The sequence below is a fragment of the Sturnus vulgaris genome, chromosome Z (assembly GCF_052056855.1).
Source record: "Sturnus vulgaris isolate bStuVul1 chromosome Z, bStuVul1.hap1, whole genome shotgun sequence".
In the NCBI taxonomy this organism is placed as follows: Eukaryota; Metazoa; Chordata; class Aves; order Passeriformes; family Sturnidae; genus Sturnus; species Sturnus vulgaris.
Window position 1 is genome coordinate 22,540,573 of NC_142283.1, and position 20,747 is coordinate 22,561,319.

The 20,747-nt window shown below is 36.4% G+C and overlaps 1 protein-coding gene across 3 annotated transcripts in view; it reads right to left on the reverse strand.

Moving 5' to 3' along the window:
- Window positions 1–19,934, reverse strand: part of CEP120 (centrosomal protein 120) — a 36,905-nt gene extending 16,971 nt beyond the window's left edge. The window contains exons 1-17 of one of the 3 annotated variants that reach the window (XM_088156047.1): window positions 19,764–19,921; window positions 18,460–18,616; window positions 17,413–17,527; window positions 16,401–16,542; window positions 14,169–14,317; window positions 12,881–13,078; window positions 10,656–10,883; window positions 10,195–10,366; window positions 9,046–9,156; window positions 7,652–7,829; window positions 6,880–7,029; window positions 5,877–6,059; window positions 4,119–4,215; window positions 3,877–4,029; window positions 3,152–3,241; window positions 2,655–2,747; window positions 906–1,067 (exon numbers count right to left, since the gene is read on the reverse strand). In XM_088156047.1, the coding sequence (XP_088012173.1) occupies window positions 906–1,067; window positions 2,655–2,747; window positions 3,152–3,241; window positions 3,877–4,029; window positions 4,119–4,215; window positions 5,877–6,059; window positions 6,880–7,029; window positions 7,652–7,829; window positions 9,046–9,156; window positions 10,195–10,366; window positions 10,656–10,883; window positions 12,881–13,078; window positions 14,169–14,317; window positions 16,401–16,542; window positions 17,413–17,527; window positions 18,460–18,616; window positions 19,764–19,815 (2,430 nt within the window). In that variant the 5' untranslated portion in view covers window positions 19,816–19,921. Of the gene's footprint in view, window positions 1–905; window positions 1,068–2,654; window positions 2,748–3,151; window positions 3,242–3,876; window positions 4,030–4,118; window positions 4,216–5,876; window positions 6,060–6,879; window positions 7,030–7,651; window positions 7,830–9,045; window positions 9,157–10,194; window positions 10,403–10,655; window positions 10,884–12,880; window positions 13,079–14,168; window positions 14,318–16,400; window positions 16,543–17,412; window positions 17,528–18,459; window positions 18,617–19,763 lie in introns of all 3 variants that reach the window. The other 2 variants (XM_014874402.2, XM_088156048.1) reach the window with 2 other exon arrangements.
- Between the last annotated feature and the right edge of the window lie 813 nt (window positions 19,935–20,747).

The following is a 20,747-nucleotide window of genomic DNA, read 5'->3' on the forward strand; positions in this document are numbered from 1 at the left end:
CAAAGGAGTATCTTTGAGGTTAGCAACATTTTTGTATTAGCTACCTTTTTAAGAATTTCACTGTACTGAGGTTAACATCTGCTAACAAGAAAATAAGTACGTTAATATTAGTGTTTAACACAGAACTAAAAAAACACATGAAAATCTATACAATGCTTCCTAAATACAAAAATATGGCTTTGTCTGACATAGTTCTTCAAAAGGTGAAAGCTAATATGGGATTATCACTATCACTTATCAGACATGAAAAACACCAAAGCAAGTAATTAATCTACACAAACAAAATACTTTTCAGAACATTTCGGCATTAGTAAGATTTAATCTATGTAATAACAAATTAAGTGTCTAATGTTGTAACAGCTAAAAAAATATAAATATTTTTATAGTATACTTTACAGTCAGGAAAAATCTCTCTACTATCCTTGTTGTTAGTGCCAAAGTTATCTTACAGGACAACAGAACACTGTCTAAATTTTCTATTTAGAAAGTACTAGTCTCAAAATAGAAGACTGCAATAACAAGAGAGTTTCTCCCTCTGTCCCAATAAGGATACAAGAAATATTCTTTTGCAATAGAAGAATAAAACTAACTGCATAGTCAAACTGCTTAGAAGTTAATTGCCAATAATTTTTTAAGTTACTGAAATTTACAGTGCTGTTTGGGTTCAAGTAATATATGCTTTTAAATAAAACTTGATTTTCAATGTTGAAAAAATAATTACAAGCACTGCACACTGGCCATACAACTGAGCAAGACAGACGTGGATGGATCTCAGTACAGAGTTCCCCCAATTTAAATGAAATGTTGGTTACAAAGTTGCCAGAATACAATTGCTCCTAACCACTGCTTAACTTAGTATACATAGAAAAATGCTCACTTTTATTAGAAAACGTAAGTGTGCTTACCTGCTGATGTAACCGAAGCTTATCTTCTTCCAGTTGTTTGATTTTTGACCTTTCTAGCTCTAGCTGGTGTGCACATTCCTCCCTGGCTCGACGTACAGAATCCTGAAGCACCTGCAGATTTCGTTCATGCTCTGCTTGCAGCTCCTTCTTTACTCTTTGAAGCTTAAAAAGACAGACATATTCATATTAATCCATAGGAGTGGGAGCTTCACTTGAAAGGTCTCTTACAACTGTTACTGCTATTCATGATAGAAAAATTGTCATTAATTTCTGAAATGAAACAATAAAATTCCCATTGTCCAAATGTTCACTATATATATATTCTTAGTGAATTTCAGTTTAACTAACAATCTGTCAATTATTATATTTGAGCTACAAATATAACTTTGGTTGACTGCTGTAAAAAACATAGCTCTCTGGAGCTCTTCTGTACATTCTACATGATTGCTCAGGGCAGGTTCTACCTTCCTACTACAATGTGAAAAGCTAACTACTTCAATTCACTGCAGAGACTTGAAAGTCACAGTCAAAATGTCTTTAAAGCAAATGTCTTTGAGTGAGACCACACTGTTCAAACTGAGCATATTGAGATAATTTCTCATCAAGCTAAACAGAAGAACAATCCTTGCCATGTTTGAACCTTCTAGAAAGATGCTACTATCCAGGATAACTGCTAACAGAATAGAAACCTCTCCAATGGCCCATTTCTCAAACTGTGCCATTTCTAACTGAATACTACATCATTTTGACCAGATGTTTTTTGAATCCACTGATTTTTATCATCTCTAGCTGTCAGGTCAGAATCTCACTAAATTTTGAGAAAATTTTTAGAGAAATATACACGAGATTCAAAATAACTACTTCCATTCAGACTGAAATGCACTTGGCCAAACCTGAGCACCAGATTCTTCTTGCACAAATGCTGAAGTCACCACATTATTTACAGCACAGACTGCATCCTGAGGTACAGATAGCCTGGATACTTAACAGGACACAGGCTCAGCCAGTCAATTCCTGTGTTGGGAGTTCTCAACTTTGTTACTCGCACAAAAGGGATTAGTAGGCTAGAAAAATTAATCTGAGTTACAAGGAGGAAAGAAAAAGTTTGTTGGACAGCTAGAACACACAGTGTTTCACATATATCATTTTGAGTTTGTTTTGAAATACAAGGATAGGCAGTTTATTTTCTCTTTTCATATGAGCAGCACTCCTGAAGACACACCCCACTTCCTCAGCTTGGAGATGTTCAATACAGTGGTAGTTACTGGTTTCTCCTGCATCCACTTTGACCCTGTCACTATTAAAAAAACTAAACAGATGTAGGAACTGTGAAAATGTTGGATAACAAAACCTGAAGTTTCTCCTTCTCCTATTTCAACAATTAATCTAGCAACTACTTTTTGAAGTGAGGCTTTCTTGTGTATGCACACAATACTTACCTGACAGTGCTAAACCTAAAATTAAGACATGCTAATATTACATAAATGCATGCACTGACAATATTTCTGTCAAGAATAGAAGGTTTACAGTCATGTAATTCTAGCAACCCATTTAAAAGTTCACTGAATTTCTATTTCAGTAAAAAAAAAGTAGTTTTAACAAAACTTGGCTTAATTATTAGTATTCCCCTACATACCACTATGAATCTGGTTATTTCTTATACACAGAGCACAGCTGTCCCTATGTGAAAACTCAAACTTTACAGAAGTAGCTAATGCAATTACATTGTTTAATATGAACAGTTTTTACCTCTGATTCAGCACTAAAAAGCTGTCGCTCTCGCTTATCCAGATCTCTCAGGGTTTTCTGAAGTTGTTCTTCCAAAACATTATATTCTGCTACCTAAACAAAGAAGAAAAAAGTATGAAATACTGATAGTTTTTATTTAGAAATTTCCATATAAAACAAATCTCCAGCTCTTAATTAAGAGCTTGTAATGGAGAATCCTTCTAACTCGGTATAGGCTAATGGGTTGTCATACACAGCCACGCCATAAAAGGACTTTTCAACCAGGCAAGTAAAATGCAAAAAAGGAGCTCCCATACAGAGCAAACTAACTTAAGGAAATTTCTAACAAATATTCTATGACTAAACGCTACTTTTAATTCTTTGCACTGTTGTAGACCAGATGCATGCATATCAGTAGGTGCAAAGGCCAACTACAGACCCTTTGTTATGTTGCCAAATGTACTGTTAAATTTACAATAATTTAGAATTTCTGCAAGTATAAGGAGGAATTTCATTACCTTTTTCTTCACCAATGCCTCTCTTTCTCTATCTCTTTTCTTCCATTCCTCTGCAAGTGCTTGCATATGGACCATTTCCTTTTTTTTAAGCTTTTAAAGGAAAAAAAGAGAAACAAACCCCCCAAACCAGATAAAAATTGTTGGAAGTGCACCTTTAGACTATTAGCAGACCTAAGTCTTGAAATGAGAGTTTTGTATGTTGACTTGTACAGCTCAAGATATGATTCTGATAGATTTCTTATACTGAACTACAAAATGCAAAGTAAAAGCATGTTTGAGAAAAATAACCAAAGAGGTACTAGATTTTCACTGCCTTTTAAAAAGAAGCATGCAAACAAAAACACTTCGAATGACTTCAAGAGTAGACAGCAATGGTTTTAGAGATGTGATTAAAGGAATACAGAATTAGTATTTAACATCAATAGTTTGATTCTTCAATCTACTGTACTTTATAAAGGGTAATAGGAAATCGCAAAGATGGTATTCTGCAGTTCAAACCTAGCATATTCTTCTCTTACTTAAGAATTCACCTTTTTCCTTAAGAGCATGGAATTTGTGGATGGAGTAGTTTACATCTGAAGTTTTAACACTCTATATGAGTACAGTTTAGTTCTTACTAGAAACGATCAAGTAAAATACAATTGATGTTATTCTCTGTATCAATTCTGATAAACCTTCTCTGGCAATCATGTAACTTAGGTAATAAAAAGGAAAGCGTAAAAAACCTGATTTTCAAAAATGTCCTCTTGCATTTCCTTCCACATTTCTAACTCCAGTGCTGCTTTGTATTCCAGAGTTTCTCGAGGTCCTGCATGGTCTCCTGGGGCACGGTGAGGCTGAGTGTGAGGGACATGCTGTTGTTGACAAGCACCTATATCCTGATATAATAAAAGTGGATTTTTCATTGGAACCTGAACTTTTCAAAGACATGATCAAAGGAAAAAGAAAGGATTTATATAAAATTTACTTGAGAAGAATCTGACACCATAACTTCTTGCACTTTGACAAGTCCGTAGTCTTCCAAGGTGATGGCATACGAAAGTTCTGCTATTCTGCTGCCTGACCTATAAATAGCATTAGAATGTTATTTAAATTAAAACTGTCTAAAGATACAGAAAGAGAACTGTGAGACAACACACAAAACAGCAAAGTTGAAGTCGTTCTGTGCAAGCTCAGAATCTCTAAACAGCTGCCTATGTCAGAGTCCAAACAAGCTTTCTTATGTATATTGTTGTTAGGGCCTGGTTTGTGATCTATGGCAAGCTTTCGGACTTAAACAGATAACTTGTCATTGGAAACCTACTTAATTAACAGATTGCTATAATCAACACATCTCTGCAACAAGGGAATAATCTAAAATTGTACCTACAGTCTTAAATCTTTCTAATGATATAACTTAATATACAGACATTGCTGCTGATTTGAACTTAAGATACTCATTAAATTTCCTTAGATTGCCTTGTTTAGACTTTAACAGTAACTTTCTAGCTATCCACAATGAAAGTACCTTAGCATATAATTTGTCCTTGGATTACTAAAAATATATTTCTGGAAGCTTCAGCACAGGGAACTGGAAACTTTAAATCACTTAAATTTCTACCTGCCCTTATACAGTGAAACAATTTAGATAACAGATATTCAAATAAATTAATTTGAAAGCAGTTGTGGTTTCTGCTTAAAAACAGTTCGGTTCCAACTACCTCATCTCTAATCACAGTCAAAATATAGCAAACAAAGTTAGCCTTTTGCACAGAAAGATATTAAGATAAGGAATACACAGAAGTCCGGTAACTTTAAATTATCAGAAGTTTCATGTGAAAGTATACTGCAGTGTAGACCTTATTCAAAAGAAAACCTCTCATTTCAGTGATAAACACTCAGTAAGGCAAATTACACAATCACTTGTCACGTGGAAGCTGCAGAACGTATCAAGCAACAAGATGCTAAAGGAATTAACTATGGCTAAAGTTTTCACAGAAGTTGACTTTCAGCAAATATAGATAGACAACACTAATTGCGTTTAAGTGCATTATCAAGTTCCATCATCACACAGAAAAGATGATTGTCTAGACACTGATTGTGAACAGTAATCATCTTCAACAAGGACACAAGACAGAAGTAACTACAATTTGGGTTTTTTTTTTAATATATACACACACATATATAATATACATATATATGTATAAAACCCCATTACTATGTAAATGAACATCTGTCTTTGGACAGACTATTAGCTAATACTGCTCTTTCTGATGTACACAAGCTGAAACCCCTGCTACTATCCTGAAAACAGGAGATGTCTCTGTTCTCTGGGTGTATCTGTCCTCCTAATTTTTACTGAAGTCAGTTGCATCTAAAAGCATACCATGGACAAACAATGTTAACTATTTTCTGGAATATTAACGCTTTCTATAATTGAGAAACTGACTTAAGGAAGTGCCTGAATAACATTTTTTTCAATTAATAATTTCTTAATCTGTCTGTGAACTTTAAAGATTTATTACAATGACTTTGGTAGTTGAGTGGACATTGCCGAACATGATGTAGCAATTTAGCTTTTCATCTCTTGGATGCCTATTCCTTCCTCTGCATACTGCAGTACTCCACAGCCTATTTACCTATTCAAAAAGCCAAGGAGGAACAGCTTGCCGTTTTTCAGAGAAATATTAAACAAACAACTCTGTAGCAAGTTTTCTAGAGTTAAGTATTTTTAAAATAGTTTTACCCTTGTGCTGCTGTGAAATTGACTGTTTCATTACAAGTCTGACGCCAGCATTGTTCACCATTCCCACCCAAGAAGCGGATTTTTTCTGAGGCCAAAACATTTGAAAGCTGAAGCCTTGCCACTCCTAGAAGTAAGTCTTTGGCTGTTTTATCCTTGTGCCACAATTCAACCAGCAGAGGCAATCTGAAACAAAGAAGTGATCTTAGTGTCAAGCATGAAAATGAAAGAGGAACCATTCTTATTCAGAGAAACTCACGTTCTAAAAGTAACTTCTTAAATCAGTGATGGTTACAAATGTCAAATAATGAGCTGGTTTTACTGCCTTTCACTTACAAGAGTAAGACTGACTGACTTTGTACCTTCTCAATTACTTGTTCAGTAGATTATCATTCCTTTTTTCAATTATTAGGAACTAAAAATGTTACAGTGAAAGTGACTGACAGAATAATGCTAACACAACTTGATCATCTTCATTTATAACTACTTACAAATGAATTTTAGGCATTGTCACCCAAAGTACATCTCCTTCCTATACTCCTACTTCCAAAATAACGCTATTTTAATGAGTCTTTTTTTACATCTTTATCTTTTATTGAAAGCTGGTGGAACTACTGGGAGAACTGTTTTAAAGCCCTCACTGTGAGCTGCTTTCCAGATACCTGCTGTATTTTCAAAGATATCAGAGTCATTGCATATTAAAAAGAAAAAAAGTTACATATTTCAAGAAGTACTTTGTCAAAAATGATGTTATCAAGCTTTACCTTTAAAATTTACAGAAACAGAACATTTTTGTAAGCAACAATACCTAATTATGCAAGAGATGAAATCAAGAACTGTAGAATTCCTGACTTTAAATGTAATTAATAGAGAAACTGGAAGAATAGGCTATTAAGTATTTATTGGCATTAGCCCTTAAATTATTTACTAAATTCTAGAACTGATAATATGACTGCATTTACAACAAAATCTAGAAAAGCGCAATTAAGAAGTTGTAAATTACTACCTGAAGAATGTATCTTGAAGCTGATGAGGTATAGTTGCAAAGTCAAATGCACAATACGACTTTGGAAGAAAGACTTCCATGTTTTTTCTAACTTCTACAGGTGGACTTGTCATAATAGGTGCTGCACTGCCAAAAAATGGGTATGAGTACCTAATAAAAACAATAACAAAGATAATAATTCTATAAATAGATAACTTTTCTTATACCTTCTGCAACAGGAAAATCAGTTTAGACACCATTTACTAAAGCACAAATTTTATTCAAGTTTTAGAAATTTATACTTGTTCGTAGAGCAACAGAACTTAGCTCTCATGTATTCATGTTTTCATTTACTTCAGGAATGATCCAGGTTCTTTATATTGGCTGTTGCTTTGACAAAACAAGTTTCAATAACCTGTATGTTCACAACCAGATGAACTCATATTTTACTAGAACTCTGCAATTTTTATATAACAGAGCAGACAAACAGAAAAATTTATATTCACGTGTAGATTATTACTTGAGAACATCTGTAACTATACTTACAGTTCAGACTAGACTAACATGCAATAACTAGAGGAGAGCAGGAGAAAAAAAAAGAATCACTTAATTCATTAGCTGAAAATGCAGCCAGAAAGTAACAAGAAAAGTAATTTTTCTCTTCACTTAAAGAGTGATGTTACTGAAAATCATAGTACATAAAAAGCATGAAGAAGTGGAGAAGCATAATGCCAACAATCATTCAGATTATGAAGGCTTTGTATTTACCAAGAACAACAAAAATAAATTGTACCTTAACATGCAATTTATTGGAAAACCAACTTCCAGACCACGTATACTTCTTAAGTCTATTGAAAAGCAAAAATGGTGAGAGGCTGCTGGAATGACAATTTTCTGTGTTGACACAGGCTCAGGAGAACTGGACACACCCACAGGGTTGGACTGAGATACTGCTACTAGACCACTATCAGCTGAAAACACAAAAGAGAATTCATGTGCATTTCTTAAACTTGTTCTGCCCAGAATAACAAAATATATCAAAGATTAGTGTCACATTTTAAATGCAAGTAGATAGGTTTAGGCTTCCCTAAGAGATTTCTATTCCTCTCAAAATAAATGAATACTGTGAAAAATAACCACTCCTACTGTAAGTTACTGCCTCCAAGAAAAAACACCAAAAACCCAATATACTTTAAATCTTCTTATAGGATTGTAATATTTTTCCTTTCTTTATTAATCTCTGAAACTATGTAGGTTTAACTCACTGAAAAAGTTTACACCAAGAACAAAGACATTAAATTCTTCAGAAAGATGCTGTAAGACTTCAGTTTATATTAATTGTTCATAGCCGAGGGCATGAACGTAAGAAAAAAATGCATAAGAAAAAATATTTTTAGCAATTCAGGGTTTTTTAAAATTAACTAACTTCTTTGAGAGAATTACAAAGACAGATTAACAGGTCAATTACAGTGCGTATGCAATGCAGCATCACCCTTGGCCCAAGATGAGGTTTAGCTGTTGAAGCAAACTAAAATGTGCAAAGCACATCTGCTTCTGTCACAGAACCCACACACTGCGGCATTCATTTTATAATTTAGGAAGCAGAAGCAGCTGCTCAGTTGCATCCAGGCTTCTCACATCCTTACAGTGAGACCCAATACTGCCTTCAGAGAGTAAAACATCAAACTACAAGTTCCACAGACAGGTCACCAAAAGGTGGTCTTAAACAAAATATCTTGAACATTTTTCAAGTCTTTAAGGGCTATTTGGGCTACAAAGCCCCTACAACAAGAGAGAATGAAAGTGTCAGATAAAAACTCAACTGCCTTTTATGAGTGCTACTTGTTCTGATACTTCCTTCATAATTATTTAAAACGTTTCCACTTTTGTAATTTTTAAAGAAATACATCATTACTAGCATTGATTTTATTCTTTCCTCCCTTTTCTGTTTTTTTCCATTAACATTACAAAAAAGAAAAACGCCGTAATATTTCAACATCAGCTAGTTAACACAACATATGAATTAATTTTAAGTGATTCAGGCAAAATGTCAGTAGATTGCTTGGTGCAAAGAAGTGGCTGAGTGGAATTTTACGGTCATCACAAAACAAAAAGTACATACAGCTTACTGTTGGTACCACAGTCAAATTTCATTTAATGTAGTAAATTCAATAAATTTTGCCTTACTGGGATTTTGCAGATCTAACGGAGGTGATTTTGCTTTGCTCTGCGATTTCAAAGCTGGAAGCTCCTCAAAAGACTGTTTGTTAATCTCTTGAGGGGAGCCAGCCACCAGCCCTGAAAGACAAATGTGAAGTGACATGTTTTACATCTTACCAAAACAGAATTATAAAATTACTACTACTATTAATAAAAAAGCACAATCATGGATTTCCTAACCAGAGATTCAAACCAGCTGCTGGATTAACAATACTTTCTTTTTTACATTCCATATAAAGGACTTAATCCTTGCTTAGAAAAGATCAATTAAGATGAAAAGAAAATTTGGCTGAATTAGCAGACAAAACCCATTCTAGGACACAGATTTCCCTCTACAGAACTGTGCATCTTTAGGACAAATCTCAAAAGACCAGCAATACAAATATCATTAGAAAAAAAAAAAATCCACTTTATTCATAAACCATCTCTTAAGAAGATTCATGTCCAGCAACACTTAGCAAAACAACATTTTTTGATATTTGTTTTGTTATGGTATTTCTTATCTCTGCTCATCTTCCACTTTTCCACTACCCAGTTCTCAAATCAGAAACAAGTCTTCCTAGGGCTTGGGCTACCAAGTCCAAACAAAAGGATCATGTAAAAACAAACAAAATGACCCAGTTGCTTGACTTTGTCCAGGAATCTGCACTATACGAACATTTCTCTTCACAAATTATTACCCACATAGTAAATCCCTTAGAGAACTTAAAAATCCTGTATTAGCCCTGCTTTTCTATTGAATAAGTTAACATTAGACTATTTCATCTCATTGAGCAAGTTCAGTTTCTTCAAAGGCATTACACTAAATCACCTCATTCACAATTCAGGAAATTCCAAAAACTTTTGTTAGAATTTTTCAAGCTGATGAGCACCCCCATCACTTGTAATCTACACTCCCCCAAATCCCTAATATGGCTCTTGCAAGTGTATTTAACAACGATCATGTTCAAATCATAACATTTATCCCCCTTCTGTTATTTGTTTTATGCAAATAATTCTGACTTGCTTGAAATTTGTCACCAGAAATGAGTACTACTTCATGAATATACTAGAAAGGAGTAGTACATGATTCAAGACCACAGTTGGCAACTGGGCAAAAAATTATATACCACATACCCTTTTTCCTTGGTTTTGTGCCTTTTTCAAACTTAAGACTTTCCACTTCACTTTCTGTTGCTACATCTTCTTTTGAAGAAGACTTGTCAGCTTGAGATGGAACATTCTGAGATGTCTGCTGCTGGCTGTCTGCTTTTCCACTAACAGGAGAAAGTTCTTTCTCCTGTGGCAGCTTGGGTTCAGTTGCAGCATTTAAGGGAATCAAAGGCTAAATTAAATTATATTTTTCTTATTAATCACAGCTTGCACTGAAAAATTCTATCTATGACATTTCATAGTATGAGATTATTTTTCACACATAGAAAAATGCTGACAGAAAGATTATTCATATAAAGCAATTAATTCTTTCAGGGTTTTTTTAACACAAAAAACCAGTCAAATATGATTAATAAACACTAATAATTCTTTGATGTGAAATTGTGCAACAGTGTCTAAACCAGCAATGAATGGGTAAGACATACCTGGGTAGTCAAGCTCTCCCTTTGAAGAATTACAGATACCCCAACTGTAGGAGCCAGATCTAAAGGCAGTTGTGACAGTTCTTGTTTAGCTCTATTCGGTGGAACAAGAACAAATGGTCCTTCTATTGCCACAGGGTGTTGGTCAATCTCTACACGTCCTTTCTTTAGTAGTCCAGACAGGGGAACTTCAGTGCTTCCAAGAGAGTGGTCCCCACAGCAAAGATGGATCTGCACACACAAAGGCGCTAGAAAGTAACTGGCATGTGTGATTTGCACTGGAACTATGTGTGCACCCTCCACTAAAGGTAGCATACGTACAACAAGTTATCATCCCTAACCTAGTCCCTGCACGCTGAGAATAAGAACAGCTGTGAAATGTCATTTTGAGCAGGTGGGATTTGCTCACTGACAGGGCAGCAGCAAATCACTGCCCTTCTGAGGACCTGTCACATCATTCCTTCTGTAGGATAAATTCAGTACTCTGTGGCTTCAGATTCTTGTCCTTAATGTATAGGCATATAAAACGCATGACTGCATGTAATGAAAAACGTTACTTGAAGGCTTTGGGCATATATTTAGACACCACTTAGGTAGCAAGGATTTTTGGAATTAAGTAACTGTGATTTTAATTCCTGGCAAATATGATTATTTGAAAACTTGACTGAACTGTTTTTTCCTTACACAGCTTAATATTTATACATGCAAGGGAAAGATGGATCTTAAAAAAACCAAGACATACTAAGGTAATCTATTTTCCTCAGTTACTATTTGAAACTTAAATACTAACTTGCTTTTTCCCAAATAAGAGTCACTTCAGATTCAGCAGATCAGAACACTGTAATTCCTTATCCTTAATATTTATTGCACTTAAGGAAAACTGCTGAAAGGTGTGAGCTGTCGGTATACATAATTAGGTGTATATATATACACATGCACATCCATAAAAATACATCTATACACACACCCTAGTCTGGCAACTAGCACTTTTTACAACCAAAGTCTTCATTTTTGGAAAAATGCTAAAATTAAGAATCAGAACACAGTGCTCTGATCCTATATCTGAAGATTTAAGATGCTGAATGAGAAGTCAAAGAAAGAAAATTGTAAATCAAAATTTGGATCTGACCGCATAAGAACTTTAGTTCAAAAAGTTGATCTTTACACATGATGCAAACATGTATAGTTCTCCATATATGCACGTATATATCATATACTCTGTATTAAACACACTGTTTTAAGACTGTAAAGTAAGAATAAATTCCAAACACACCTGTGCATATGTTGCTCCAAAAAATATTTAAAGTTGAAGCAAAAAACCCCCTGAACAATACAAGATTTAAACAAAAGCATTCTTAAATCACCCTGCATAAAAACCCTATAATGAGGTGTATAAAGTAATTTTTTTTAACTTTAAAAGGTTCTAGACTCACAAATTACTTGCATAACTGTCTTATTTACCAGCTACATTATCAGAAACTACTACACCCTCACTCAATGAAGCAGACTCTTGTTTTGTAATTAGTTTGAGCCATGCACAGATTGTCATAAAGACTCTAAGTACTACTCGATATTTAGAATCACAGATTGATTTTGTTTGGAAAAGACCTTTAAGACTGCTGAGTCCAGCTGTTAACCTAACACTGCTAACCCACCACTAAACCACGTCCCCCACTTAAAGGCAAGGCTAAAGATAAGCAATGTCCTGTAACAGCCAAAACTATCTGTAGTGTACTTAGAAACAGCATTTGGCTACAGAGCAGGGAAAAAAGACAGACCTCCCTTATCATTCACAAAGAGTGCTGAGGACAGTGATTTTAGAACTTAGGCAAGAGTGACCTGAGCAGCTGGCATGGGATTACCACAGGTAGCACAAAGCAGGACTCTGGGTTGCAGATGGTCTGATTGCAGCCTAGGCCCCAAAGCTCAGAGCTCGAGAGCAGCACATTAACTCTTTGAGATCGTATTTCAGCAACACCTTTTATCACTACATGTAAACCAGCTTGCTGTAATAGCAACTAATTAAAAAGACAGCACTCCACCTGAGCTAGGAAACTTGCTGCTATGGTTTCCCCCACAGCAAGAGAATCAACTTATATTTGAGCCAAAATACTCTAATACAATCTTAGCTTTGGAAACAGAAATGCTTCACAGATACAGCCTGAGACATACTCTATTTCTTTAATTTGAATTATTTATTTTCATTCACATTTGAAATTACAGCTTACCTGCAATTTTGACTGCGCACAAAAATAAACTTGAAGAATTTCTACCGTACTACGTATGCGAACTGAAGCTCTTTCTGGCTCGAAGTTCGGATTAATTAAATCAGTAAAAGGTTCATTTGTGACATCATTTCCCAGTAATGAGTAGTAGAAAAAAAATTCAGGTTGCCGATCAGGGAGCTTCATAGTACTAGGAACTAACTGAAAGAGATGCAGAAGACAATAATGTATCTATCTCTTTCCTTCTGAAAGAGCAATTCTGAAGCACTAGTTTGGAAATTAGAGCCTAAAGTGACCAGCTGACCTAAATCCTAGCTTGCACTCCACATACAACTTATTCTATTGATACGCAAATTAGAAATGTTTTACTTTTTTTGAAGTAAAAAAACAAGCTCTAATTTAAAAGTGTAACAAAAACTTCCAAAATATTCTCGATTACCTTTAAGACTTGTTAACACCAAGGGTTCTAACTGACATGTGTTTAGTAACATCACGTACTGCACAAATACTCAGAAATAAGCTGTGCCTTCATAAAGTATTTCCAATATAAATAATGCAGATTAGATACTATTATATAATTTATGTGATTGAATAAAAGTCCAAAACAATGAACATCTACTTCATCCTGCAGGCAACTGCGAGTTCAATGCCTAAAATGCATGAGCCACCCCAGAATGATCACGATAAATTTTACTTCTCAAGGTCCTACAGTTCTGATATGGAAAATTATTTTCCTGGAAAAAAAAAGAAAGATTACAAGACTGAAGAGAGTTTATCATACACTGTGAGTTCTAGACCAATTAAAACCATGCTGTTAGTACAGCATAAACACAGCAGCTGAGGTCTAAAACTGAAACAGTTATTAGCATAGCACTTCATCCAAGCTAATAAGTCCTTCCCTCAGGCAATATATGAACACTGTCTTACATGCTTGAAAACTATTTTACCTTGTTTGAACCCCAGTGCATAGGCACCACGCTGAAGATGGTATTATCCATACACAAACTTTTTCACTACATTGTAGCAGAGAACTATGCACTTCGTAAGAACGTATAATTTAAAGTAAGTACAGCTTTAGCACTTCAAAAGAATTATATTTCATCTGCAGTCTGACATGTTAAGGACTTGATAAAGTTTTAAAATGAATACAAATTCACTATGGGACAACATTATTTCTTGGAATAAACTTTGAAAAGAATAAAAAAAACTAATTAGAAATGAGGAATGAGAGTGTGAAAATACTAACATGGGACAATACTTGTTAAAAACTACACAAAGCAAGGAAACAGACCTGTTCCAACTGCGTGGCAAACGCAATGGTTACAGACAAGACAAAGTGATCTCTGCAATACTCTCCTGGTCCAATTTGATGATAGCCCTCTTCTTCATTCAAGACAGGCACAATACTTTTAGCGTCTAGTCCAGGAAAAAGGGTGAGTACTAAGAGAGAAGAAATAAACATTAGTAACTAGTGGTCTTTATAATTGCTGCAGCAAGCTGATATATAATTGCAATTTTATTTTTAAGCATTACACATGGAAATTATACGTGGGAAGAAAAATTAAAAATAAAGACCTTGATGTCCGGTACCAAAGCTTTGCAAAACACATAAAAGTCCCTAGGTACACTTCGGAACAGCTACAAAAATTCTGAAATTAACTTCTATTCACACAACTGTTATGTTGAACACCGTGCTAGACAGAATTCTAGTTCCTATTTTAATTTTGTGTTACAATGAGAAGCATTATAATGACTAGAAGTTTATTTCACTAGGTTAGATATATTATGTTTTTTCTTTACTGTGCTCATTAAAGGAAATGCAGGACAGTAACTGCATATCACAATCTATTGGAACAAGTATGGTGTGCCATACCACTGATCTTTAGAATGTTTCATTTAAAGATATTTCATCAGAAGTCCTCAATGCATAAAACACTGTATTCTGGCTTGCTAGTTTCTGTTCTGTAGTGCCAGTAATTCAACACACTCAGCCCTCAGGTTACACCCTCACATTAGCATTTTGTGAGCAAAAAAGGTCCGTTTCAAATACCAGAAGCTTTAGACAACTTAAGCCAGTAAAGAAAAAAAGGGTATAAGAATACTAAATGGAAAAGTAACTGACTAGACTAGAAGTGGGTAATCCAGCTTTGTCATACCCAATCCCTGGAACACAACCTTCACAACTGTGAAAACCCAGAAGTTTGTTTTTCCCATTACATACATATGATATTGACTAATTTTGACATAAAAGAAATGAAAAAGCTGGCAAACTTGTTTGTAGTAATTATTCAACAGAAAAAATGAAATGGGAAACAGTGACGAGTAAAGGCAGAAAGGTCTTTTATGTTTTGCAGTGTCATGAGGAATAGGAGAACTTGCAGACAAAAAGACCACATAGGAAATGCAGACTAAGGAATCATTTACTGTAGCTCTTTGCCTCCCTAACAGATTTTACAATATGGAAAATTCCCTGTATTTTGCTGTAAACCTGAAGGAATGTAGTAAGCTATTTTACACTGAAACTTAAATTCTGTCTTAACCAATCTTGAAATGCAGCCAAGTCAGTGAATTCTGGGCCAGAAGCTTGTAAAACAGCGCCACAGACCACTCTGCTTTTACAAAATCACAGCCAGCAGATAGATGCTAGATTTAGAATTAGGGGAAAGGTACCTTCAGAGCAAGAACACAAAGCATTGTAAGGTATGCACGAGAAAATCCACTAGTTGTACCAAAAGACCAATTTTTCAAAAGTTAAGTAGATAGGCATTTGGGTGAGAGAGATCACGGCAAGATGGAAGTATGTTTTTGTTTTGGTGCTCTTTAAATCAAGTTTCTAAAAGACCTTGTTTTCGTTTTTTTAACAACTACTAACTTGCATTAAAAAAAAAAGAAACACATATGAAAAAGTGATTTGAAGGCACAGCACATAAAGGTACATACTAGTATAAACATTTGAGTTCCAATAGATTTTTGACACATTTCACTGATTTCTTTTGAGAAAAATGAACAAGAGAATCCAGAACTGGAATGAGTCCCAAGAGTAAGCAGATGTAACTACAAAAAAAGTTAACAATAGTACATCATTTAAATATCTAAAGATTAGAAGAAGAACCCACCAAAAAAGAAGCAAGCCTACCCAACAAATGAGACATTTTACTACAAGCCCAAACTACTGAAACTTTACCTTCTATAAAGAAGTTCTTTTTCTATTTCTTTCATAACTTTCCAAAGCCCACAAATACAAGTTAAATACCCAAGGGACTTAACTATGAGCCCCTGATTTTCATTTTAAATACCAGGTGGTTTGCTACTTGTCCCCTAAAAGTCACACAATTACCACAGTAAAGAATTCTTGAAAAACTTACTACCACAAGGTACATTAATCAGTTGTAAAGGATTTGCACTGGAATTGCTGTGAAATTAAAATTCTCATGAGACTTAAAGCAACACATTTGCAACAAGTGATATCTCATCTGGCACAGGAAGATTTTTAATTCAAAGTGAGTGATTTCATGTTACTTACCCTTCCCTTCCCTAGGGGGTGCCTCCTTTGCTTTAAAATCATCAGCTAGTGCTTTTGAATCTGCCTCCAATGTAACACCAATCTGTATTTCAGGTTTAAACTTAGGGTACTTGTTACTAAGCAAAGGATACCATTTAGGTGCCTACATAGTAAAAAAACAAAAATAAGACTCAAAAGCATTAACTACAGAAAAAAAATAGTATACTACTATTACAGAAAACTCAGTCTTAATCTAGCACTTATACTTCATCATCTACATAAATACATTTTAGTTTTTATTTCTAAAAATTTGGTCTATTTAGCACACTATTGTAATAAAATATTCTATAGAACGGTTACTGGATAACCAGCTGAACATACTGTTTTTTTTCTACTGACTTAGTGCAAAAGTTAGATAGAGAAATATACCATGAATCTTTATTCAGAAAACCTTCAAGTCCTCAACTGCACAGTATGCAGTTGAAAATTCTCTAGAAGAGAGATGTCAAAATACGACCCATATCAAAGTTATGTTTTGATCAAGCTTGATACAAGGTGTTAGCTAATTAGATTTATATAAACAATTATATTGTGCTTACTCTATGCTGTATTAAGGGGCTAGAAATGACCACCTAACAATCTCCTTCCATGGAGGCCCACTGGAAAAAAACAACTTAAGAGCTGATTTGATGATGGAGACTCAATTCAATTCAATTGTTCCACATGTATTGCTTAGATAAAATCTTCCAGTTGATTAAATAATGAGATTGTGTAGATTAAAATGTTGCTAGTGATCCCATTATCCAATTCAGAAGTAAGCAAGATTAGTACCAACAGTATTTTTTTATTTGCACATGTTCTCAGAGTCACGATGTCTCTCCTCTTACGAAAAGAAACAAAATCCCCCATACAGCTTAGTCATGCTCCAAAACGGGACTCAAAAATTTAGTCTATACTTTAATTCAAATTAGGTTATCTGTAATAACATTGTTGTCAAAACAAATTTTTAAATCTTTAATACCCCATAATATACCTGTTTCTTTTCATGTGCAGCCCTTAAATCCAGTACAATATAGCCTATATTCTCTTTAGTTGAAGATACAGGATCCAATGCAAAACACTGGAGTTTGATAGGTGTACGCTGAAGCCTGAAAAAGTAATTCAGTTGACATATTAAATATAAAATGTATCTCTGAAAATAGTTCTCAAAGATCGTTCCTAAGTTTCCATCAAGCCAATGATATACTTGTTATATAACTAGTTACATTAAGTCAGAAACTGAATTTATATTGAACATATAAAAAGTTATCATTAAGTGAGGGAACAAACATGTGATTCAATTTTTTAAGAAGAGTGTGTTGGTGTCTCGGAATCTCAAGTGCTATTAAAAATACATTAGCTACAAATAAATACCTCATGCACATAAAAGAAATAAGCACCGCGCCTCACACAAAACTTGAATTTCACTTGTAGTGGCATCTTAAAAGCAGCACTTGTGGAGAAGTTTTTTCGGCAAAGCACCTGACTACTTCAAGGCACAGATAAGACATCTAGCACATGGCAAATGCAGGCATCTTTGTCAAATAAAAACAATATACTCTTTTTATCTTCTTTGGTAATATGGTCATAATATTACAACCTGCAAGTCGTAAGACACGTAAAACTAAATGTCAGTTATGGAAATATTAAATTTCTCAGCTTACCTACTTGACATATTCAAAAACTATTTACAAAGGCTTTTCAGATTTGAAATTAAGTTAATTTTGTGGCATAGTGCACATAAGAAAGCTTGGCTGCAATATTTTAATTATAGCGCTATTAATTTGCTCTAAGAGCCTGCGGAGTGTTTTTTAGTAGGGTAAAAACATACCCTTTAGAATTTTTAAACATCACTTATCTTGCCACATACTACCTTTTTTCGTACATTAGTACATTTTTTCACAACATTATAGTAGACAAAAGTAAAAGAAAGGTTCTAAAAACCAATTCAGACTGCAGCAACACAAACTGCATTTTACTAACGGTAAAGACAACAAAATTAAGTTTTATCGGCAAGTTAGACTTCACGTTTTAACATCACCTGTGCTGATGAAGTGCTTTCCTATCAAGTTCCCAGGCCAATTCTGTAGCAAATTCTGGCTGGTCAGTATGCTCCACAGGGTCAGTAGCTAACTGTTCACCATCTAACCGGGCTTCAACTACAAGCACGTGCTTGGGTCGTTTTGGGAAACAGCGACCTGCAAAAATGTGGCATTGCATGCATCATCACTAAAAGAGATACAAGAGCTCAGATTTATGCCATAAATCAGTTATGTGAAATTAATTTCCCATATCACCTTCCCTGCTCTGTTCTTAAAAGAAAAAGTGTTTGCATTATGCAGAAATACAAAAGAATGTAACATGAAACAGACTATTTTTGAAGAGACAGGGAGTTAAGTAACAAAGAACAAAGTAGTAAGCAATTAAAATTATTTGAGAAATCTATGATTGGCAATAGGTAAGGGAGCAAGCAGAAGAAAGTTTCACTTTACTTTAAGTGAAGCTGTTATGACTGTCCGACATGAAAATAGAAAAACATGATCTTATAAAAGTAGTGAAAGGTGTTTTTCCTGCTACTTGCTGAAAAAATAAAAATCATTCCCAGATTAGGAGACTGCCTAAAACTGTATAGGACTGGTCCTGGTTCAGGATCATCCAATATTTTGATTTGAAACGACAAAGAGAAGAAAAAATTTATTTATATCACATTGTGGGGAGAGGATACTACAGGCATATCAGACACCAGGATCTTATTTAAAAGCTCCTCTGGAAACCACATAAATGGATAGAGAGATAACAGGATTTACTTGAGAAAGAGAAAGCATTCAGCCACAACAAACCAAACCCCCACGGATCTTCAAAATACCCTAAAACAGAAAAAGACATTCCGACAAACAACTCACACACAAATTAGACCACAGAAACGAAAACCTGCAGGAATTCAAGACCAATAACTAGATACACCTTTGAGTCAACACTACCAGAAAAAAACTTAGAGTGGATTGTTACGACGGGATAGAAACAACGGAATACTACTGAAAAAAGCCCCGAACAAAACAACAAAACCTAATTCCTCAGGGAAAGGTAGCTACTTTTCTCATTTATTTAAAGCCATACATTGCGTAAATACCTCGAAAACCTACGGGAGGGTAGCCAACCCTGGCCTTAAGATACATACGTCCAAAGCTTTATTAACAAAATCGGTTTACTCAAGGCTGCTCGGCTTACCCCGCTCACGCCACCAGAGGAAACTCCTCGGAGGTAGCGATCAGCCCTCATCTTCCCCTCAGAACAGGGGACACTCAGCAGCCGAGAGGCCGCGACCCTCCCGCCCCTCCCGGTTACCTTCCAGCACGGAGACGACGATCAGCAGCCGATCTGCGGCTCTGGAGACCATCTCCCCGCTCCGGCAGTGCGCTGCCAGGGCCGGGAAGCGCGGCCGCTCCCCAGGCGGAGCGGAGGGAACCGGGAACCCTGGGGCTACTCCGCCGGCCCTGCCGCCACTCGCCGCCCTTTTGCCGCCGCGGAACCTTTAAACACCAACCGCCGCCGCTTCCGCCCGGCAACGCCGGCCCCGCCGCTTCCGCCGCCGGCCTCGCCCCTCCTGGGGCCGGCACCGCCCCGCACCGCCCCTCACGGACCCCGGCACCGCCCCTCCTGGGCCCGGCCTCGCCCCTCCTGGGGCCGGCACCGCCCCGCACTGCCCCTCACGGACCCCGGCACCGCCCCGCGCCGCCCCTCACGGACCCCGGCACCGCCCCTCCTGGGCCCGGCCTCGCCCCTCCTGGGCCCGGCCTCGCCCCTCCTGGGGCCGGCACCGCCCCGCACCGCCCCTCACGGACCCCGGCACCGCCCCTCCTGGGGCCGGTACCGCCCCGGCACCGCCACTCATGGGCCCGGCACCGCCCCTCCTGGACCCCGGCACCGCCCCGGCACCGCCTCTCCTGGGCCCGGCACCGCCCCGGTACCGCCCCGGCACGGGCCCACGGCTACAGAGGCAGAGGTTGTGCTGTGGCTTGGAATGTCCGACAGGGGCGTGGAACTGTAGTGGAAAACCTCATAAATAAAAGTATAAAAAGGTTTTTCACAAGCACTTTGCATTGCCAGTGGAGGAATGCTTCAAAGACGTGCCTTCTATCAAAGTGGCGAAGTTTCTTTACTTTTTATTTTCCCCGCTGTGATGAGCGTCAGAGCAGAAGAATTTAAATGTAGTTGTAGTGAAATGCAGCTTTGTCCTCCATACCTAATTTTTTAGAGTATTGTCTTCCATACGAAGTAATAATCAGTAAAGCAGCAATATCACAAAATAGTGTGAATTTGGCTTCCCAA